This window comes from Drosophila takahashii, chromosome 3L (assembly GCF_030179915.1).
Source record: "Drosophila takahashii strain IR98-3 E-12201 chromosome 3L, DtakHiC1v2, whole genome shotgun sequence".
NCBI classification, from domain to species: domain Eukaryota; kingdom Metazoa; phylum Arthropoda; class Insecta; order Diptera; family Drosophilidae; genus Drosophila; species Drosophila takahashii.
Window position 1 is genome coordinate 19,145,215 of NC_091680.1, and position 23,633 is coordinate 19,168,847.

The window sequence follows — 23,633 nt, forward strand, 5'->3', positions numbered from 1 at the left end:
AATATCTTTACTGTGAATTTTCAGTTCTATGGACTGCATAAAAATTATGGATGTGGCAAAATATTGTCATTAGATATTACATTTTATTAAATGTCAGTGAGTTTTAAGGAAATACCTTAAAAAATCAGTGAATGATGGAAAAACTTAAAAATATTTGAAATCAAACCAAATACGTATGCAATGTGTACAATATTTCTTGAAAATATAAAATGTATAAATACAAATACAATCCAATCCTGTGTTGCTCTTCTATTTACCAAATACTCATCCAATGTGTGAAATATTTCTTGAACACACTTAAATATGTTAATAAATACACATATTTTTAATCAGGTGTTGTTCTTTGTTCTACCAAAGACTTATGCAATGTGTGAAACATTTCTTGAAAATATAATAATTATTTTCAAATAAGGTATTACTTAAAATTATTTCAAATGTTAATTATCATCATTCTGATCTCTTAAATAATTTAGTTGGAACTTTAAGTTAGAGATTTGATTTGGTGGTCAGCTACAAAATCCTCAGATGAGGAATATTTAAAATCAATATAATTTTACACACTGTTTTTTATCCATTTTAATATTTTCGTAAACTGGCGAAATTCATAATCATATGAATTTCATTTACTTGAGTAAATTGGTCGGTTAATTTTTTTGTTTTCGCCATTTCATCACATGGCGAAATTCATAAAAATTCCCCACTGCAAAAAAGCTTTGTTTGAGTTTTTTCATTTTTGTTTTGGCAATCGGAGAACGACGCCTAATCCACGTAGTAGATAGCGAGACGTGTAAACAAAATCGCACACAGTATCGAGAGCGGTGCTGAAAGAGAGGAATATGCTACAGTCAACACTCTTTATTATTATTTTATGAAAACTTAACTCTAGAATGCACTTCTTATATTGTGTCATTATTGAGAATTATCAGAAATAGTTTTGTTTTATGGTCCGCAAATATATAATTGGTACATAAATGATGTTCACTCAAAAAAAAATCGATATGAAACGTAGATCGATTTTACATTACTTAAGATCGATTTTAAATTGGTATGGGGCCAGGTAAATTTGACCTGGTCGAAAAGAAAATTTTATGAACAATTGACCTGACACTTACATCGCTTTTTTGTGTGTAAGTGAAGCGCGATTTTGTAATCAAGACTTGGATAATATATATTATTCTTATTTAAATAAAAAGCACGGAACTTCTAATTATAATTATCGGTTATTACCGATCCATATCTAGTAGATATTCGAAAAATATTGCAACAATATAGAGCACTAGTTTGAATGCTTATAAACCCTTTTAGATTTCGGTATTGAAGTTTAGTTAAAAATTTTTAAAAAATTCTATAAGTTTTCAAAGCTTAATAAAGTTGTTGTTTATTTTTTTAATTGATAAATATTTTGATAAAATTAAATAAAGTTTACATTTGCTTAAAAATTACTCAAAATGTTCATAGGTCAGTTTTACTGTACCCCAATGGCTCTCCCTTTGTCTGCGACGCATTTCAGAGCTCCAATGGTTGGGCGTTCTGCCCCCTTCCCCAATTTCCACCGCCTTACCGCCTTACCGCTCCGTTGGTGCCGACAAACAACGACGCCCCAGAGCGTATAAAAAGTGCCGGCCGGCGAGCGGTTGTCATCAGTATCCAAGTTTTCAGCTTTGTGGAAGAGTCCAACATAGCGAACACTAACCAGAAATATTAAACAAGTCAGGCGAAAGCAAAGCAAGTCAAACAAAGTAAATAAAATCCCCGAGAGAAATCGAAATGAGCGAGGCAGCCAAACAGCAGGAGCAGGATCGGGAGCAGCTTCCCCAGGAGCTGATCGACTGCGACATTGATTTCGAGGAGGACTCAGCTCCCAAGGAGCGGGAGGTCAGAATCGCAGCCAAGTCCTCCGACAAACGGTACTCCAAGGCCCTCAAGAAGGTGATCAAGGTGCAGGGTATGCTGGAGGAGGCCATGGCTCTGCTGGCCGAGGAGGATGTGAGGTGCCAGGAGAAGAGATCCAAGAAGGGCAAAAAGCAGGCAAAGAAGCAGGCCAAGAAGGACAAGAAGAAGGCAAAGAAGCTCGCCAAGAAGAAGGGGGAGGAGGAGAACCAGGTGGCTGGCGAGGATCCCGCGAACTCCTCATCCAGCTCCTCCAGCTCCAGTTCCTCCAGCTCGAGCTCCTCCAGTTCGAGCTCCTCCAGCTCCGAAGACGAGGAGGTTAACTTCTACGGCTACGGCTGGGGACACAATCCCTGGCGACGACATGGACACCATGGTATTGGCCGCCGACATGGACACGGTTTTGGCCACAAACATGGTCACAAGCATGGTCACAAGCATGGTCATGGACCTCATCACCATGGCCGACACCATCGCCGTCCCCACTTGGGACCCCACTTTGGACCACCCCACCACCACTACGGACACCACATTGGACCTCACCCCTTTGACTTCAATCGGAGATCCTATCCGGGACCTTGGCAGGATCAGTGCCAGTTTTTTCGGTGGATGGGCTTGCCGTGGGCCCTGGACAATGCCGCGGCCTGCCGGAGGAGCCGATCGCTGCCGAGACCTGAGCCCCATTGTCGTGGAGATCTCGGATTCGGATTCGGCTTCGGACCGGGATACGGACACGGACATGGCCACCAGGGTCGACCACATGGCCGTCGAGTAGAGAGATCCCTATCCCGTTCCGGTTCGGGGGAGAGGAAGCACTGCGAAAGGAAGTCCAGGGGTAGAAGGTCAAGGTCCAGTTCTAGCTCCAGTTCCAGCTCCAGTTCTTCTTCAGAGGATGAAAAGAAGACCCGGAAACGCAAGGAGAAGCGTTCCTCCTCCAGCTCTTCTTCAAGTTCGAGCTCCAGTTCGGACAGTTCGGACAGCCATGTGCAGAGGAGGCATGGTCATCGTCATGGTCATCATTTTGGACCTCCCCATGGACGTCATGGTCATCATGGTCATCATTTTGGATCTCCCGGACACCGTCATCATGGACCTCATTTCGGACCCCATCATGGCCCACACCATGGATTTGGGCCGGAGTTTCCTTTTCCACAAGGAGGACCCGGTGAACGACCACCTTTTGGACCCCATGGACACCATGGACCCCACGGACACCACGGACCCCATGGACCCCATGCCGAACCTTTTGGACCACCATCCGAATTCTTAGGTCGTCGCGGACGTTCACTATCACGTTCCCACTGTGAGAAGGAAAACCGGGAGAGATCCAAGTCCCATGGTCAGGAAAAGGGCGAAAAAGTCGAGGGTCAAAAGGATGGCAAGGATAAGTGCAAGAAGGGCAAGAAGAAGCACGGAAAACGTGGTCATGGACATAAGAACCATCGTGGTTAGGCAATCACAGCCGGCATTTAAGATACATAATATTCCTTCAACAAAATGTATAACTTCCTATATGCATTATTTTCGAACAACTACAAATTGTATATCCTAAAAAAAAGCTTTATTATTATATAGAAAAAAACATTTAAAATTATATTTTAATATATACAAAAAAAATGAATAAAAGAAAAAACCAAAGCAATGCAATATGTTGTATTTATTATGGATTGTTTTACTGTTATAATTACATTTAATAACCAAGTTAAAAACTCAAATTTGATTCTTTTTAGTAATTGAATTCTGTATTATTTAATAGTATTTGACCGCTCGGTTAAGTAAACAACGCAAAATGCATTGTTATTGCACTAAAAATGATAAGGGCAGGAACACTTTAAAAATGGCAAAAACAAATTTAATCTTAAGTTGAGGCACTAAAAAACTCAAAGGGGGTAGAAAAACAATATAAAATATGTAATGACCGAGGAGTAATTTGTCTATTAGTGATGTCATGCGGAAAGGGAGATACCAAAGTAGGTATTCCTGCGTTTAAAAATCAGATAAGGTGGGAATTCACTGAAAGGTTTTCCCACGCAAATGATGATGCATAATATTGATAACAAGTTTGATAAGTTGATCGATAAGAGCTTAATAAATAAACGCGCTCTCATGTTGTGTTTAGGTGCAACCTGGTTTACTAAGGTAAGGTGCTCACCTTAAAAATACTTATTTCACTAGAACAAACTTTCAAATGGAAACTTTCGATTCGAAATAAGTAGTTTTTGATGGAACAATTTGAATCCAACAGTTTTTAGAAGTGACAGAAAGGACTGAGCAAATTGCAATACATAATTGATCATATGCACTAAGTAGATCGAACAGCACTTTCATGGTGTCATAAAAACCCAACAAATATATGATAAAGGCATAGATTGCTGGCATATTACTGCTTTTGTTGGTCTGTTCCCCATCATTCTGCTTAAAGAGCGACAGCCGAAAAGTATGCATCCGGTAGCAGAATTGCTATCTGCTGAGATACATAAAATCATAGAAAATAAGCTTTAATGTCCTCTTCTCTTGTATGTTTTTTATTATATCTACAAATTATTCTTTTATTAACTTTCTTAGGTTATGCAGAATAGTTGGGTACCCACATTGTAACGTAACTTTAAAATTAACTTGGAATGCAAATTAACAAGCTAAGGTCTATAAGTTCTCCATATTAGTGATGATTGCGGCAGCATATGGCCAAATACAGGTTTTTTTTTCATTAGAACCCGATGGCTGTTTGGGGACCGAAACACTCTGGTGGGGCCACTTGCAGGCCTATTAGAAACTCATTAGTCGCACGACCCGGCCAAGTTTGAACTAATAATGTGGTGGTCTCGTCTGCTGGCCATCGGAGGCTCAATTGAAAGAAATTTCCAATTTAACGGCAATGAAAGTCTCCTGGGAACCGAAAGAGTGGCAAGTGGCGCCTTCTCTGCGGTTCTATGGAGTCGACAGCCAAGTGGCCAATTACGATTCTGGATCCGGCACACAGGGCACAATACCAATCTCAATCTGTGGCATCAAGTAGACAAATATAGACTATTGTATGCCTATGCACGTAATGCATTCCCCATTTCCCATTCCCCTGTCTCCATTTGGCATTCAAAAACTGTGCGTCTGTGCGATTTTGACGCATATTTGCCAGCCCAAAACTACCTCACCCACCCACAATTCTAAGTCATTGATACTCACATTTGTGCAGTGAGAAAAAACTCTAATCTATAGGGCCAATATAATAAAAAAGGTAATACCCATAGCTAAATAATAACAATTTCTATTTTATTTAAAATGTTAAAAAATAAATTTAATTTTAAATAAAATAATTTTCTAATATTTCTAATAATGCTCTGAAAAAGAAATTTGTTAAATGAAATTTAAAGTATTAAATTCTGATGGTTTTTAGAAAGTGTAATACAAAATTCGCTTTGATTCCATTTAGTGGATCTAGTGTAACTAAGAAAATATGTTCCATGCTAAGGACATTTTGATATACTCTGTATATTTTGGTTTCCTTTTTTTGCAGTGCTCATTTGTTTCTGTGCGAGGCAGCAGCAGGCTGAAATGCACAATTGCTTCATTTTGCAAAAGGATTTTATTAAACCCGAACCCGAGAGTGAAGTTGAAACCGAAGCAAAGTGTTGGTCGATAAAGGCAAGTGCCAGGCTGTTTGGTGATGGAGAGAGTGGGTTCTTGGGGGGTACTGAATGTCCTGGCTGCTTTCCCAAGGATCCCCAGCAATCCCAGGCAATCGAAGTCGATTTGCCTTCGAGCGTGTGTGTGTGTTTGAGTGCGTCTGTTTGCGTAGTTATGGTAAATATTCATATTTGTAGCGTGTGCGCAATGTGTTGAAATTAGCATTTATGAATTTTGTGCCAAATGTCGAACTCAAACACTTACGTGGCACGTACACATGGACATGGCAATCCCAACAGAAACTACATTGAGTGACTCGGCCCCCCCTTTCGGCCCCGCCCCCTCATTTTCCGCCGCCCCCTTTTTCGGTTTCTCTGTATTATGCGAGAGATTCCTGGTTATGGCTTTGTGGCTTTTTGGGCCAGCCAGCGGCTCACATTTAGTCATTGGCCGTCCATTTGCATTTAGATTGCGGCCCATTCCACCCAGAAAATCCCTCCTCCGCCCCCCGCAAAAGCCCCTTAACCCAATGATGCCAAACAACTGCCGCAAGTGACTTCTTTGAACTGTTTGGTCAGGAAAAGGCCAACGGGTGACATCTGCCGCTCGACAATTTGTGCAGCCCTCTGCGGTAAGAAGTTCGTGTTCATGGGCACCGATTTACATAATTATAAGTGGAAAGTTTGCAACAAAGAATCTGCGCTTCGGGTGGTTTCCCATCGGAATAGTTTTACTGACTACTGGTTAATACCATCCGTTTTCACTTACTTTCATGTGTTTTGTAATCTGATAGTTTTCAATTTTAAAGGTAATTAAAAGTTTTAACAATTATTTTAAAATTACGATTAAATAGTTTTCTGTTTTTTTTTAATTTGATTTTAGAGTATTCAACATTTTTGGAGTGGCCAATTACAAATATTATACAAAATTCAATAATTCATATCATTTAAATAAATCAACAAAATCCTGACTTTCTGGTGAGTCAAAAGAACAAATCTAGGATTTATTTACCACGACCTTAGTTCCCACGTATCCGACTATTGTTTTTAACATTTTTCTCCCAAAAATCATTTTATTTTGCACTCGCTTCATCAATTTCGCCTTTTAGTCTTTGTCAACACATGCGTCCTATGAAAATAAAAGCAAATGCACATTTATTTTCCCAAAAATATATCTTGTTTATTATGCGATTTGCTGCTCTTTGTGAACTGAGTATTCGGGTGCTTTTTAATGCAAACATGAAATTGATTTTTGATTTTTATTGTTTACATAAAATGATGACGGCAAGTATTACGAGCTGGAAATTCATAAGTACCATATAAAATGACAACGATTTTTAGAACTGATTCAATTTTAAAAGCCTTCCCTCGGGTGATTTCGCCATAAAAATCATTGTGCAATTTCAAGGACATTTTAGGGGCCACAAACTGATGTTTGATTTGGCGAATGGCGATGTCAAATATATTTTTAATAACGAGCAATATGCTTTAAAAATCAAAGGGAAAATAGCCGTTTGATTGGGTATGCAAAGTAGGATCTTTTAAAAGAAAAATTACAGAATCGTCCCACAAAAAGGGATCTTTAAATTCCGTGGAAGAGCATTTGAATATTTCCACCATCCTTAACCGTCATGGTAATTAATTGTGTAATTTACACATTAACGAGCGGAAAAAGATCGTTCAGCGAAAGCACGTGGTTGATGTGGTGCAAGTGCTGCTCTCAATTGCAAAAGGACATTGCAAAAGGACCTCTACCTCGTCATTCAACTGGCCTGTGTTTTTTTTCGAACGGCCCTTGCACTTGTTTGGCCTTGTCCGCTTTTGATTAATGATGCGGACACTGGATCTCTTTTTTACGGCCTCCTTTAATGCGTGTATCTGCAAACGACTTACACGGATATCCTAGCGAGGACATGGGGTGAGTGCAGATTCCACGGCTGTGCTGTCGGTGGTGGTGGCAGTGCCAGAAAACTCGATGGTGGTTGAGCCCGGGCTCTTTGTTTGCCCACTTTTGCTGCGACCCCTACCACAAACATCCCCCTCGAGAGCCGTCCTACGGATATCCTTAGCCGTATCGGTGTCGCGATTGGGGTTTAATCTGGTTAGCGGCCCTGATGACGACAGCCGGGGAAAGGCAGGCAAACCGGATACCCGGCGAGACGGTGACGTTTAAGCACAATTGCTGTGGCTAATGTGACACATATTGTGACAAATTGCATGAACTTGTACGGAGCTTGGCGGAATAGAGGAATCGAGAAATGGTGGGGTCTTTGTTCCTTTGCGGGGTTGGATTGCCCCGGAATTGTGTAAACACGTGTTGCAGTTCCTCGTAAATCAATTAGCGACCGATTGACCAAGTGTTTTCTATTCAATTCTTAAGTTCTGATTCGGAAAAATAACGAAAGAATAGGAATTGTAGATAATCTGAACATATTTTAATTCTGTTCAAGACATAATAATCGGATCATAATTATTTAGGGCTAGAATAATTTATTTGAAATATATAAAATAAAGCTTTATTTGTTTTTCAAGTATGGTTATGAAATTGGGTAAAAAATAAATGGCAAAGAAAATGAAAATGTAACCAAATTTTTTATAAAAAGGCTATAAGTAAGCTATAAAATTAAAATAAAACAAATAGTATTTTAAAGATTTTTCCCTCCGATTCGAACTTTAATTTTAGTTTTGCAACATCGGATGCACTTCCTCCTCCAAAAACAAAACCAAAGAGGGACGGGATGCCAGTCAAAAGTCCGGTCCTTGGGCGGCATTTGCGACACATTCGTGTCAACGACGCTGTCGAACGGCCCGTCATCGTGGGGAGGATACGCATAAAGGATCCGGATCCGTCCGAATCCGGGCCTTTGAACTATGCATGACGAATCGGCATTTTACGCCCATTCTCGTTCCGAAGGCCATTTCACCATTTCACCGGGGTTGCGACTGCTGTGGCAAATGCTTTGTGCCTGTCAACCGAGCGGAACTAATTTCGAGGCTGCACCTGCAGAAAGAGCCACCGATGGTGGTGCAGTGGCAAGTGGGGTGATTGCGCAAGTGGTGCAGCTTCCCAAAATAGGAGGGAGGGTGGGGGAGAAAATCTACTTTACCGGGGTGTGTTTAAGTTCGATTGCTAGCACATTAACATTCTTTTATTTTACAAGGTCTAATTTTGATTTGGGCTTAAAATTCGATGGCCTTCGGAGGCCAAACTAGTGATCCAGGGAGTCCTTGACGCCGCATTCCCCATAGGCCTGCAGTTCCTCGGGCCGGAAGTAGGAGCTCTGCATGCTATATAGTCGGTCGATCGGATTGATCATCGGTGTTTGGGCAAAGGGTCCCATTAGCTGTTGAAAGGTGGCGTAGCTCAGTCCCAGAATGGTATTCAGTATGGGCTCGCTGTTCTTGTTGCAGTTTTCTGTAATGTAAATAGCTTGGAATTTATCATCCTCTTTTGGTAGTGAACAACCCACCTTTATTGGTCTCCATGCAGTTGAAGGGCACTTGCTCCTGTTCGTCCTTAATGGTGCATCGCATCCGGTTCAGTCCATCGGAGGTCGTGGAGTACGGCGACTCCAGCTGCGATTCACTGTCGCTGTGCGCCTCGTCCTTGATCTTGGTGGCCAGACTGCTGTCCAGGGATTCCTGCGAATCCTGCGAGTCACTCGCTCCCTTGCTCGGCGGCTCCTGCTTGGCCTTCTTCTGTATCTTTTTTACCTTTGCTCGCTGGTTTTGGAACCAAACCTAATAATAAGAGGCGAATTTTAATGATGTATTTATTAATAAATTAAAATTAAGTATTTAATAATTCAATCATATTTTAATAATTTAACAAAATTATCAACTATCAATTTAGATATTTTATAAAACATCATAATTTTTTATCTTTTAAAATAACATTATTTTAGATCTTTTGAATAAATATTGTATATTTTAAATTGTTTGTAAATTTTATTCTAATTTAAGTTACCAAACTAAAACCAAAAGGAAATTATTATTATATTGTACCCGACTCAACAAAAAGTTATTAATTATTTTAATGGTCAATAAAGATTGAATTTTTTTATTTTAATAGTCAATAAATAAATAAATTTTTGTTCAAGAATAATATTTATATTTTAAGTTCCTTATTCACCTGCACGATCCTCAGGCTCAAGCCAGTGTCCTTGGCCAGGTTCTCTCTCACTTTTCGACAGGGTTTTGGGGAGACTTCGAAGGAGGCCTTAAAAGCCCTTCTTTGCTGGGTATTTAGAATAGTCCTTGGTCGCTTGGGTCCCCTTCTTCCGTCCAATTTGGGCGGAAAGAGCTCATCGCCATAGAAATCTACTCAATATTATGATTATTATTTTTTAAACAATCCAAGTAAGTTATTAACTCACCATATCCCTGTAGCATCTCCACCTCCTTCTCGTAGTCAAACCGGCAGAAGAGCTGTCCCTGCTTGACCACGTACTGCTCCCCTTTCTTCAGGAGAGCTCCACAAACCACACAGGCGAAGCACTTCAGATGGAAGACGTTCTCGTGGCACCGCATCACGAGCTCATCGGCGCCGATTTTGAGGCCACAGCCAAGGCAATGATTCCGGATGTAGAGTCTGCGGTGGAAAGAAGGATCACACTTAGAAAACTATTTGCCATGATGGTTAGAAAAAAATCTACACATACGATTTATTAAAAAATTGGTATTCGCCTTAAAAGGCGTTTTAAAGAGAGAATTTATCGATTTTTTTGATTCTTTAAATAATATCAATAAAAGATCAAAGTTAAATGGTTCACAAATATAGAACTACATTTTGTAATACTTTTTATAATATGTATAGAAAATGTTTTATTTATTTTAATTAATGTTCAAAATAAAACGGCACTATAAAACATTGACTAAATAAGTTTAAATGTAGTGTCCTAATGAAAGGCAGTTGTTAAAAGAAAACAAATAATTAACCGTATTTCCCTTTTTTCTTCATCATATGTTCTTAATTTAAAATAAAATCATAATTACCGTATTTTTTAAAAGTATCTTTTTGAATTTACTATAAATATCTGTTCAAAGTTATACCATATCTAGAATTTATTAAATACTATTTCTACTTTTAATATTCATTTAATGCTCAATACAAAATAATGAGATTATTTTAATGCAAAGAGTTTACTATTTTAGAAACTAAGTTAACTCGAGTGCCTTTATTTTAGAGGTCACATGTGGGAGTCGGTAGGGGGGACTCTGGACTCACCTCTCGTAGTCGATGCGGCAGTAGAGCTTGCCCTCCCTCGCGTAGCAGGAGTGCACCAGGTGCAGCGAGCAGGCGGTGCACTTCAGGCAGCCCTCGTGGAAGGAGTTCTCCACCACGCGCATTATGTAGCGATCGCAAATGGGCTGGCAGCAGTGGGCACACTGGGGTCCCATGCCCAAGCTCAGTTCCATGGCCATTCCGGAACTGGAAATGGAACTGCTGCCCATTCCCTGAGGCGCTTGCGGTGTGTTGGATGCCGATGATGGCGGTGCTGCCGGTGTGGCGAAGCTGTCCATTCCATTCAGGCTGCACTCCCCCAAGGTGATGCGGCTGCAGAGGGGATGGGGATGTGGATGGGAATGGCTGGGTGGTCCAGGTCCTGCTCCTGGTCCTGGCATTTGGATCCCGCCCATGGGCTGCTTGTTTATGCTGTTGCTGTTGTGGCTGCTGCAACTTCCGTTGACATTTCTGCCTACTGACGCCATTTTGTCATTGTGGGCCACTCCGGCTTTGGCACTCGATGTTGCTGCTGCCGACGTACTCCTTCCACTTCCGGTTGCCACTACCGATGTTGCTGCTGTCGTTGGTGTTGTTAACATGCGTTCATTTCCGTTCAACAGCAGTTGATTGAGGCCCCCAGTTTGCGGCGTTTGCTGCTGCTGTTGCTGCTGCTGCTGTTGACATTTTATGTCCATCGGAACTATTTTGGTTTTGCGGTCGTGTCGTTGGTCCAGCCCCCCAATCCAAGTCCCCAAAGGAGGCACATGCAAATGAGAAACATTTCAGATATTTTTATTTTCACTCTGGCATGCACACTGCGGCCAGGGCCCCGCCCTTTCGGCCTCAAATTTACAACTATGGTTCAGGCGGGATAAAAAGGGTTTTGTGTTTTTGCGGGCAGAACCATCAGGACCATCAGAACCACCAGTGTCCATCTGCTGGGCACTGCGACCCATACCCATAACCATTTCGAGTTGTAGTAAATTTGTGGTTTTGCAATTATTGAAATGACTTTTCCACCAAACAAAAGAGTGAGTGAGTGAGTGAATGTGCGACTGCACTCGAAATTCCCCAAAATGCCATGCGAAATGGCATGTAAGTATGCAACAAAAACGAAAAAAAAAAATAAATACGGCCAACGCTGCGTATGCGTAACCGATGAGTATGTGCGATTGTTCGGTGGCTTGGTGGCAAAAAATTACTGTACATTTGCGGTCCTGACTGGTTGGCTTTTTGTGCCTTGTTGTCTCAATTTATGGCAAATTGCTGAAATTTCACCGTAATTTGTTTCCCAGCTTTTCAGCTTTGTGTGTGTGTCGCCGTCGTTCATTTTGTTTGGTTTTTCACTTGTTTTCGTTGCAATTTCCCACCCCGCCCCCTTTTATGTACGTTTGTCATTCCTCATTTGAGTGATTTAAATGTGTGCGTAATTTCATTAAATGTTTGCAAAAATTATATATGGTATGCCAATTTATGCCAGAAATATGCACAGAATGTTAAAGTATTCCGGCCATCGTTCACATTAACAATTCTGCTACACCTCTTACATTGATTGACGTGGATTGCTTTAGTCCTGTTTAAATTTTTTTTATTTTGGCGAAATGGTAAGTAAATTCGAAAATGGTCGATTGCAGTTTTAAGTGCATTTAATTGGACTGAACTTAATTGCCATTTGAATCTGGGATAACTGATAGTAAAAACGTATGAAAAACGTGAAAATCTGACTGGTAAATTGGTTAAACGATTTCTATAAAAGTCGGAATATATTTTGGTTCATTTGAAAAAAAGTAAAATTAAAAGAAAAAAGCGATTTTAAATATATGTTATATTTGCCAAATTATTTAATTTAAGTAACAAAAACTTTGTAAATGTTTTGAAGATCGATTTAAGTATGTTTAATTTAATTTTAACTTAACTGTCAGCTCTACCGAATTCACAGAATATTTTAAAAATTCTATGGTATTAGTATAAAATACAAGATTAGGTACTTAGAAATGCTCATGTGGCATTTATTTTGAACTTTTCTTTACTGATTACCCTAAATATATCATAAAATAAAATATGCAATCCCTTAAAAGTTTTTTTTTAATTTTTGAAAGAAACCAATTGTTAATTATAGGTACATTTATTGTTTGTTCCCTGCTGGTCAATATATAAAAAGGGTGACAAATTAATTATGGGGTGATTTATATATTTATATATAACTATAGTCTCTCCAGCAGTCTTTCAGCCTTTTGGCCTGATCCAAATCCTAATCTACTTTCCCTCTCTAACATTAACTTGTGACACTTGGAACAACGGGGGGCTACTCCCTAAGAAGTGCAGCGGAACAATCCGCTCAGCAACCGCACCTGTTACACTTTTAGTGCTCTGTCATTCACCGTTTGACATTCGAAAATATTCCAACATGTTTGCCGGACATGCGAAAGCATAGATCTCGAGGTTTAGGATTTGGGACGACAAGTGCAAAGCCGACATTGATAGTCCTTCCACTTGCAGCCCCGCTTCTAATTAGATTCTAATGTGCAGCGGGAACTGAGGGGCGTTTTCAGTTCGGTTGGAAATGGCACCCCTTGCACCCTGCTTATAACTAGATTATAAACGAATTTCATTGAATCAGGGGCTAACCGGGGCATTTAGCAGGAGGATTTCCACCCCTATAAGAAAATATGCTCGGGCTTAGCAAATAACCGGAGATGAGGCGAAAAAGGGGCTCATGATTTCGGTTTCGGCGGCTGGCGGCATATGTTGGCAGTCGACAGTCGGCTGTTCGTGAGCGGAAACCCTTGGAAATCCTTGCCAGGATGTCGGGCTGCCAGGCTGCCAGGATGCTGTGTGCTGCCTCCGAATCCGCTGTCAGTTGCCAGCAGTTCGCTCGGCAGCAACTGACAGCGTTTTATTTAATCGGATTTGGGCAGACAATGAAGTTATGGTGTCGTCCCGTTGCCGTTGCCTCTGCCGTTTTGTTGTGCCAGCAATCGCAGCGTAAATGCTTTGTTTTGGCCTAATCTCTGACAGAAGTCAAAATTTGCTTTGCTCTGGAAAATATGTTGTAATTTTCATTGGCTCAGAGCCAGTTGAACTTAAGTGGGCGGTTGTGCATACTCGGCACTATTGGTGTCAAATATATTTATCTAGAGGCCGATTAAATTATATGTGTGCATATTTAATACCTTAATTGCTTTTTGTGCTGTGCGAAATAGATTTTATTAATGTCAACAAACCTATTTTAACAATTACATTGAATAAGAAATAAATAAAATTAGGTGTTTTAACTTCTTCACTGATTTTTGGGACATCATATATCACTATATCTTTCACTTTTTTTTTAAAGCTGATGACAAACAAACAAGCATTTAATCTCAGAATTATAGAAAGAAGGTTTTAAAGCATGTTAGTGTGATAAATTGATATTAAGATATTGGTTCTTAGTAAAAGTGTATTCGGATAGAGGAACAGATAAGTTTTCCAGAGTTCGACGAAAGTTTGAATATAAAATATAAATAAATACTTAAATAATTAGCGCCAGATTTTAATGTCAGTTGTGTGTAAATTCAAATGTTTTATTGCCCCATCTTAAATTTAAATGACTCGTATAATTTTTGTATATTCGGCAATTATTCGAGTAATTTAAATACAAAACAATGAAAGATAAAACGTTACCATTACAATAAAATAAGAAGTTTGTCCTGAACAACAAATTGAAACAAAATGCCGACGGAAATGTCGACTATTGGCCGTGGAAAAGCCGTCGGCTTTCGAAGTTGAAAATTCCATTTCTTGACTTCCTCGATACTTACACAATCCAATCTGCATGGGATGCTGTTCGTCGATCATGTTGGAATCGTTTGAATTAGAAAAGGGAAAACTATAAAATAACGTTCACTGACTTTTACATAATTTTCGCGAGACTTTGCACGGGATTTTCCTGAGTTTCCTACGTAACTTGGCACATTTTGAGAGTATTTTGGCAAGAACACATTTCAGACAGTCCCTTCAGAAACTGTCGATATAATTGGATTTAAGAACTGCTGGGGCGGCCAGTATCGGACTTCTGACCTGGCCCTGTTACGAAACGCGATGCTTGAATGATTACGGACCTCTGATGTTAATGAAATTTGTTAAAAATCATTTGCTCTTCTTGGGCGAAATGCACAGGCATCTGCTGCCGAGATGCTGGCTACCGAGGAAATTCTCTCCAATCCGGAGGAGAAATGGCCAATGTGCTTGTGCGCCATTTTAGCCTCATATCCCGTTCTCCATCCCCTGAAAGGCAGTTGAGAGCCAGCCATTTGCCTTTCCCCAGCTTTGTGAGATTCGCCAGCTTTTGGCGCATGCGTTGGGACCCGACCCCCGACCCCCCTATATCATCCGTTTTATTCCGATTCCGAATCCGGGTGGCGCTACTGAGTAGTTCTTTTGCCTTTGTTTTTGCACTTTTGACTTTTGTCTTTGTCTTTGCCCGTCGTGGGGCCTTCGTTCGGGGACTTTTATTTGTTTTGTTGTACTACCAGGCTATACGTATTTTGTATTGACAAAAGGATGTTTGGCTCGGCGATTTCTTGCTTGCTTTGTCGCCTCAGCAACAACATCCCCCGAAAAAAAGGGACTCTCCCTCAAATGGCTGGAATTTTGTTTTCCTTTTCCTTTTTTTTTTTGGCTCTTCGCCGTGTGTGTGTCGCTGGCTACTATTTTATTCCCTTTTTCCGCAGTGGCTTGTACATTTTAAATTTATTGATTTTCGAACGCTATAAAAAGGACTAGGATTAAAGACCAGCGAGCAGTGTCGCAGCTTTAATTAAGGTTGGGCTTGGGCCATTGTCCAGGCGAATTCGGGCTGTTAATGACCGACACCGTCCCTTTAAACTTGGCCCAAATGAGTTTCTGGTCTATTAGGCCAGCTCGCCAAACTTTAATGTCTAAGCACTTGCCGGCTGACTTGACTGCATGTCTAGCTGCGAGATGAGGACTTGTCTGGCCGAAACTCCTGGCTCTTGGCTCGACTGCTCCTGCTGCCTGCCCTTCTGCCTTTCCGACGAAGTCGAAAATTCCCAGAAAGTTTCGCTAACGCGAACGTGTTACTCACAATTAGTGTGCCGGCGGACCATTTAACTGCCAGCCACCTTTCGCCCTCTCAGCCCACTTTTCCCACCCCCGAGATGATGATAATAATTATGTGCGGTAATCTTTGCGATTCATAATCGCTACACGAAGCACTGAGTTGGGTAAAGAATTTAAAGTACAATAAAGCCACATTAAATTCTTGATCCTTGGGATTTTGAGATCTGCTTTTCTTTTGTTGTTTTTTGTTTTATGAATATTATTTGATTTTTTGTAGACGAGTAATTTAAGGAACGACTAAAAGAGAACTTTGACTAAAAGAAATTTTAAAATAAATTGATAGCTAAAATCGTTAAGTTTTGCTTTATTAATACTCCAAACAGAAGTTTTAATCTCAAGGTTAAAATAATACCAGCTATTTTATTTTGTATATTATATTTTTGCTTTCGGATTTTTAAATAAAGGAGTGTCAGGATGTTAAAATTAAAGTTTATTTTAAGCCTTAAAAACTTTCGTTGCTGTGTGAGCGTATTTTAAATTGAATATGCTGGTGCGAAAACGGCATTATGAATCATAGAAAATTCTTAGAAACTAAAAGCTGTAAATATTTTATTATCAATTTTATTATTATTATAGAATTAACTTTGATTTCACTGCCCTCGATTTTGTAAATTCTAAAACAGGAAGCGAAATCCTTCTCGGTTTTACCTTCACCCACGATGAAACTTTTGGCACTTTGTCTACGCGCAGCCTAGACATGGAAACTCAAGGGCATCGGTTTTGGATGGGCCCGTCGTAGTTCCGCCGTCCCCCATCTCCAAGACCGCCTCCGAATCCCGATGTCATCGCCTGTCGTCAGAGGGCCCTGAGTTCGCATTCCGCTCGACACTTGCAGTTGGCTCCTGCTAATGACTAAGATTAATTTGGGTCACTGTGTTTCCGACGGCATCCCGATATTGGGGCCACTTTCGAGGGAGTTGTAGGTGGTGGGGTGGGGTATTGGTGTGGGCACAATAGGGTTCGGAGTGCACAAACTACATACATATGGGAATTATGCGCGTGCCTTTTGTTTGAGTGAATATGCAGCTAAGTGCATGTGTTCGTGTCCATTGGCGGTGCGATTTCGGTGGCGTGCAGCGGAAACTGAAATTGTTCGGGGTTAATTAAACACGACATGTGTGGCATAGCATAAATGTGTGGGCGGGGCGGGGGCGTCGGCGGCGGTGGGGCGCTGGCGACCCGCAAGTGTGAACTGCGAAATGGGGGTCAGGCGCTAATCAATGCGCCATAATAGACAAATGACCCGACGCCCCAGCATTGAGTTCATTATGCTCGCATTGCCAATGTGTTGATGCGTTTATGGAGTTTCGATTAATTTTAGAGGCCAGATAATGCTGCCAAGCTAATTTACTGGGTGAAAACGGATGACTAGATAAATTAGCCCTTCGAAATCAGAAAATATCCCAAGACAAACCTCTTTTAAATAAAATTATAACTTTGTTTATTACCTAAATATATGCTGCCTACAAGAATAAGTTTAGAAGATGTAAAAAGTTACAAACTCCATATTTTAGTTTTTTCAGATAAAATTATAAAATTTCGGTAAATATTTTCCTTTTTAAATAGTTTTTAAGAAATATTTTATGGTGTTATATCTGACCAAAGTTTAACATTCCAAACGATATCTACTAACTATAACCTTAAATTAAGCTAAAAGTTTTAGCTATTACAAATTTTATAACCCTAGAATTTAAATCATGTTTAATTTCGTAACAGCAGTAATTCCTATTTATTCTGTTTAAATAAAATGCCATTTAATTCCGAAACAGGAAGAACAGATATAATTTATTAAACCATTTGACACAGCAAAAAGCTCACGCACAATTGACATGAACAAATTGTGAATATATGTATTCCGGTAAACTGTGCTCCACACTAATGGCGTGATAAATTTTGCACCACAACTTTTCCGGTTCTCCGCTTTTTCCGGGGCAACGAAAACGGGCTGCATTTGTATGCAGGAAAAGCCTTCGCATTAATGTCCTCATGTGAGGACAGAGCCGCGAGGGTCCGGAACTCCCGCTGCTCTGGCTCTGACCTGTTGAGCCAATCGCACCGACAGGGCTAAAAAAATAAATACACAAATATGTATTTATTTATGTGGCCCAAGGAGGCGGCTCGGCAAACGCAGAATGAATAAAATATTTGGCATTACAAATTGTTGCGATTTTTTCGTTGGCCGTCGGCCCAAAAGGGATGCGGATATGATTGCGGATGCTGTATGCTCCGTGGGTGGTGGATGCGGATGTGGATGTGGATGTGGCTGCAAGGGTGGCAACAAAGTAACGCTGAATTATACGTTGACCAGGACCAAGGACCAAGGATCCTGGCGACGCAGTTGCCATTACTGTTTGGCTGGCGACAGGCCTAAAAAATAAATAAAACAATTTACCTTAAGGCATAATAAAAGTTCATGGCTGACAGTGCGATGCGAAGGGGAAATGGGGGAAAGTTGCCACGGTTACTGTCGTCAGAGAATACAGTGCGGAAATAATCATAGGCATATGTGTCCAAAGAATTGTAATATAGTACTGTAACCCACTTAAAGCCGATTTACTTAAACAGAAAAAATATGATATTTAATTAGCTTTTACGACAAATAAAACATTCTTTTATGAACAAAAATATTAAAATATATTAAAAAAATTTTAAATTAATTATCTTTAATATTAAGAATCAATAAATCAATACATATGAATCTAGGAACCGAAATGGTGATATTGATGTTACAGAAATCTCATGAATTTGGTTCCAATAAAACCAGAAGGTTTTCATGATTTTAAAATTAATGCCTTAAAAATGTTTAAAGCGAAAAATCACATTACTAACCTTTTAAAGTGGCTTTCAACATTGAATTACTTTTAGCCTCACTTAAGTTCATGCTATTTATTATTCATCTTAAGCATTTGCTAATTTTCTCAGTGCACGAAGACGACTTATCGAGTTGCAAATAGCAAACTAGTCAGACAAAGTCAATATTTGAGAGCAATTTTCGGCTTCGTTTCCAATAACCATTACGGATAACACATAGCTCGGAATTGCGAACATTTCGCTCACAGCTCCGCACAGCGGGTAAAAACAAATAGTTTTCAGCACTACAAATACAACACTTCCTCCGAGCAAAGGCCTTGGCGATAGAGACCCCATATCATATCGGTAAAATGGACTCCGAACGAAGTCGCAATGATATCCAGCTGCTTCGCAGCGGGCGGCTTATGCGGATCTTAGTTGGCATCCATTCCACGATACTTTAAAGCCTGTCCCCTCGTTCTTATATTCACCGGGAAAAGTGTCCCCCATTCCGACTAAGCCCGCCTTTGTTGTCCTGCTGCTCCTCCCCCAAGAAAGTCCCCCTCCGCCTCCTCCTTCTCGCAGAAATTCCAAATCCGCTCTTAAAGGATTTGTGCATCATCGTTTTGTGCGCTGCGCTCATCATCGTCAGGATGGCATCAGCTTTTGGCATCACAGATTCAGAATCGCAACCAGAATCAGGCGTCAGCATTGTGGGTTCCTTTTATGTGGCCCACTCTTTTCATATTACACGGCATTTGGCTATGACGGACATTCAAATCTTTTTTGAGCTGAAAACTGTTTGCTGATTCCGCTTTTTCCATTGTGGTGCACAAGAAGTGATTCTGGGGGATGAGGATACTTAAAGGCGAATTATGTCGTGGTTTTAAATGGAGTAAATCTGCTATTGAATGGGCGAGATTTAAACTTTCTTAAATTTATAAAATCTTATTAATATTTTTTTATTTAGATAAGAAAATTTCTACTTAATATTGCTTATGTATCACTTTCATTTAAATGTTATATGAAAAAGGCGTCGTTCGACCTAAATAAAATGTTCGAATTTAGCTAGAAATCGTTAATAGCCCCGCTTAAGTTCATGACATGGTAATCTTGAGCTCTAGCTAATAAATAAGACCATAAGTTCAACCATAAGACTCACTTGACCCGAGGGGCCGCTTTAAAACATGAACGAGACGCACTGCTACTGTTTGCAAATGGATCAAGGATATTTACCAGAGGCACGGGCTAGATATATTCCTGAGAAATGTAAACAGCGCAAAATGCAAACAGTTCAAATCAAATAGCGCACAAGCACACAAGTTGGCAAAAAGCAATGCACATCCACATTTATGTAGCTCCGTACATTTCTGCAAACAAGCTGGAGAATGGCGATGGAAAAAAGGGAGGGCAAAATGAGCAAACGACTAACCTAAGGACAACAAAATAAACATTTTGAACTCGACTGAAGCGCCAGCCAAAGCCAAAGCCGAAGGCCCCAAGGACACTTGGAGCAAAAAAGGCGAAAGCAAAAAGCCGGACAGCCATAATGGGGCGGAGATGGCCTGCTTTTTGGGGGGCCGGGCCAAAACGAATCCCCCCAAAGGCTAAGCGCAAATATTACAAGCATTATATGAATGTCTATGCTTATGCAAGTGGCAGTGTGTGTGTGTCCATGTATTTAGACGCCAGCAACATGCTGAGCCAACAGCAAAGGCATCGCGACTGCGGATGGGAATGGGAGGCCATATTCCATCCCCACCACGGGACCCAGAAAATCCGGCCGGGCACAAAATCCGAGTCAGCACTTTCGGAGCACAGTGCACCACATAGATCCTGCTGCTGCCCCCTCTGCCAGTTCGCATCTCCATCTTCGAGGCTCAGCAAGTCATCAGCACACATAAAGCTGGCAAGATTATGTAGCCCACGGCGGTGGCAGCCGCACCCATTCCGTGCACTGGAAGAAAATACAACAGTTTAATTGGGGTATTTATAGATAGTATTGAACACGACTCATCAAATAAGATCAAACTTTGTAATTTATTTGCCTGCTAAATTCATGGCCTTTATTTGATATAATATTTTTGTAACAGTTTAAATCATCTCATTAGTGGGAAGAATACACCAGTGGCGGATCTAGGATTTTGTTGGTGGGGGAGGGGGGGGGGGTGGCGCTGTGATATCCGAACAAATTTTTTGTTGCATACTTTTTGAATACTAATATTCCATTCATTTTTCACCCGATTGGGGGTGATATATAACCCATATCACCCCCCGTGTATCCGCGCATGCTATACACTTACTTCCTACATTTTATTTAGAAATATTATAGACAACAAAGAGTTTGATACAAATAAATGTGGCTAAGAGTTTTTAAGAAAAATCAACAATTTAAAACTAAAATAGTTATATTTAAGTTTCAACAGAAATTTAGTAGATCCTACAATTTCAAAATTCTTGATGCTAGAAGTTACCATAAATGGTATATTTATATTATTGATCTTACCTTTAACTATTCAGGAAAAATGTTACGATTGTTATTAATGGAAACTCAACAGAAAAACATATTAGATATTAAATTTTAATAAAAATCAGGCAGTTATTAGACCAAAATGAAACATTAATCAATAAACAATTTATTTAACAATGTGTTTAAAATCGATATTTTTTATTATCTTATTTCATAAATTATTAAATTGGTTTTAAAGGTAATACTTAAAAAACATTTCCAACAGCCCAGTTTAAAATCAAAATATTTTCTGTATAAATTCGTATTGTTAAGAGGCTAAAAGATATTTAACAATTAAGATGGTGGTACTATTAAGGTATAAGGTGGTTATTTTTCTCAGTGCCAACCGACTGCGCCAGTGCCAGCAGGCAGCGGAAGTGATGTGATGCATGGGGTGCGGTCTGCCGGGAGCTTGGGACCGGAGTTACGGTTTGGTTTGGCTTGGTTCGGTTTGGTTTGGGTTTGGTTTTGGGTTTGGGGATTCAGAGCTGTGGGATCAGGGTGCGAAGTTCGGAGCACGGAGCACGGAGTTCGGGGACCCGTCTGTTGGGCCGTCAGGTTGTTGGGATGCCGGGATGCCGGGCTGTCGCTGCGGTATTAGACGACAATAGCTCGCCTTTTTGCGCTCGCAGCCCGTGACGTTTGACGCCATGTTTGATGGATGAAAAAGCCATTGATGTTACCAGCTGGGGCGCAAAGGTTGTCGGCGAGTGTGTGCGTGTGTGGGTGGGTTGGTTAGTTGGGTGGGGGGTAGTAGGTAGTGGGTGTACAACTGGTTAGATGTTCGGCGTCTGTATGCAAAGATGGCGCAATAGACGTGAAGTAACCGCCTCCTGTGGCGTAACTAAATCCTTTGGATTTGGCCAAGCCGGCAACAGTTTCGAGCTGCGTGTGTTTAATGCGCATTTTATGAGTGAGGAAAGCTTTGGGAAATGGAAAATGCGGAGTGGGGTTAGGGGAGTTACTGAGGGAAGGACAGGGCTTTAAAGTGCAAATGGGCGTGTTAAAGTTCGTGGCGTTTGCACCTGGGGGTCGTCGCTTCGCTTTTGCTAACTGCATGCTGTTGCCAAAACGGTTGACATTTGGCCAAATGCTCCCACAGGTCCTGGGATCTGGGCTCTGGTTTGTGGATCCCACCTGGCATTAGCATAATTTTGCATAGCTGGCACTTTGGCTTTGTGGCGCATATTTCGCACAAGTGCTGCATATTTTTGGGGACCACTTAAAACGCAAAATGAAGTCGCAGCTTTGGGTTTCCTAACACCCCACTTCATGCAAATCCGACGTGAGAAATGCGCGTATTAATAAATATGCAGAAAGTCGTCCATTTCGTCAGGCACACATAAAACGAAATATTAAACTCATTAGGTAAAAAAATATATATTTTTTTAATTTTAAATCTCTTACTTCGACTAAACATAAAGTAACAGAATTACAATTTTATTAAAACGAAGAAATTGAAACAAAATAAATCCATTTTTAAGGTTTTTAGAATCGTGGTCTTAGAAACCTTTAAATTCTTTTCAAAGTAATTTTTTATATATTTTTTGATTGTCTTACCTTTATTTATTTATAATTTCCATTAATTAAAATTATTTAATTTTTAAATTAAATTTTTTCTAGTGCATTAATTTGACTTGGCCCTGGCTTTTTGGGATCTTTCTTTCTTTTATTGGCCGCCGCTTAGCACGGCAATTTACATTTCAAATTAGCAAGTCCATTGCTAAAAATTCTGGAATTACTTTTCATTTTCATTACACTCGCCGGTGGCCAAAGTTTTTGTGTCAACTGCGGCGATTCGACTTACGGCTAACACTTAGCCGCGGAGGCTGCGCTTTTCCTATGCTAATAAATTAATATAAATTCAAATTTGTTTGCCAACTGCTGCTGCTACTGCTGCAAAGTGTTATGCTTGTCAGGGAAAAAAAACTGAAGAAAAACAAAAGGAAATAAGACGAAAGCCCCCGAACAAATGGCCAGTTCAATTTGCCTTTGGACAACATTTTTCTAAATGGCTGCCAAAGTTTCATAAAAACCGCCAATGAAACAAGGCGCTGCCCCAACCACTCCGCCGCTTGAATATTCAATGCCGTCTTCCGCCCTTCTTGGACTTGGAGTAGCACTTGGGGTCGCCAAGAGCGCTTCCTCAAGTGAAGTGACTCGAGGACCCAAGAAATCTCCCTTCGAGAGTTGTAAATACAAAAAAGGGGGAGCATTGCATATAGCGATATCGAAAATCAAACTCGCAAACGTTCGAAAAAATGTGAGCGCATTGGACGAAAATGCTTGGAATTCGATGCGAAACCCAGACTCACGGACCCAAACAACCCTTGCCAACCGAGCGGAAGGATGCGAAGGCCAAGGGAAAATAAGTAGATGGAAATTGCGAGGAAAAGCAGGGGTTGTTCAAGCCAGGGCATTAGCCACGCGCATTTAGCCGGCAATCATTTAACAATTTACAAATCGATGTTTAAAG

At 40.5% G+C, this 23,633-nt stretch overlaps 2 protein-coding genes across 3 annotated transcripts; one reads left to right on the forward strand and one right to left on the reverse strand.

Moving 5' to 3' along the window:
• Window positions 1-1,630: 1,630 nt before the first annotated feature.
• LOC108063762 (filaggrin-2) lies at window positions 1,631-3,497 on the forward strand. Its single transcript, XM_017150966.3, has one exon. It carries the CDS (start codon window positions 1,768-1,770, stop codon window positions 3,340-3,342), a length of 1,575 nt encoding a protein of 524 aa, XP_017006455.2. The 5' UTR covers window positions 1,631-1,767; the 3' UTR covers window positions 3,343-3,497.
• A 5,043-nt stretch (window positions 3,498-8,540) lies between these two features.
• Window positions 8,541-14,897, reverse strand: LOC108063776 (LIM homeobox transcription factor 1-beta). 2 transcript variants are annotated; one of them, XM_044393819.2, is made up of 7 exons: window positions 14,628-14,897; window positions 14,538-14,559; window positions 10,738-11,437; window positions 9,887-10,101; window positions 9,643-9,830; window positions 8,981-9,251; window positions 8,541-8,925 (listed from the first exon to the last, which is right to left on the reverse strand). In XM_044393819.2, the coding sequence occupies exons 2-7, from the start codon at window positions 14,551-14,553 to the stop codon at window positions 8,720-8,722; spliced, it is 1,596 nt and encodes a 531-aa protein (XP_044249754.1). In that variant the 5' UTR covers window positions 14,554-14,559; window positions 14,628-14,897; the 3' UTR covers window positions 8,541-8,719. The 2 variants fall into 2 exon arrangements, with proteins under 2 accessions (XP_044249754.1, XP_017006473.2); XM_017150984.3 differs by having other exon boundaries at window positions 14,538-14,896.
• Between the last annotated feature and the right edge of the window lie 8,736 nt (window positions 14,898-23,633).

What these genes read in the sequence shown, in the direction of transcription:
- LOC108063762 (XM_017150966.3), top strand. Translation starts at nt 1,768, where the DNA reads ATGAGCGAGGCAGCCAAACAGCAGGAGCAGGATCGGGAGCAGCTTCCC.
- LOC108063776 (XM_017150984.3), bottom strand. Translation starts at nt 14,574, where the DNA reads ATGATCGACGAACAGCATCCCATGCAGATTGGATTGT. An exon ending in GGAGATGCTACAGGGATATG is followed by an intron (nt 9,831 to 9,886) that starts GTGAGTTAATAA and finishes AATATTGAGTAG; the next exon opens with ATTTCTATGGCGATGAGCTC. An exon ending in TGAGCCTGAGGATCGTGCAG is followed by an intron (nt 9,252 to 9,642) that starts GTGAATAAGGAA and finishes TCTTATTATTAG; the next exon opens with GTTTGGTTCCAAAACCAGCG.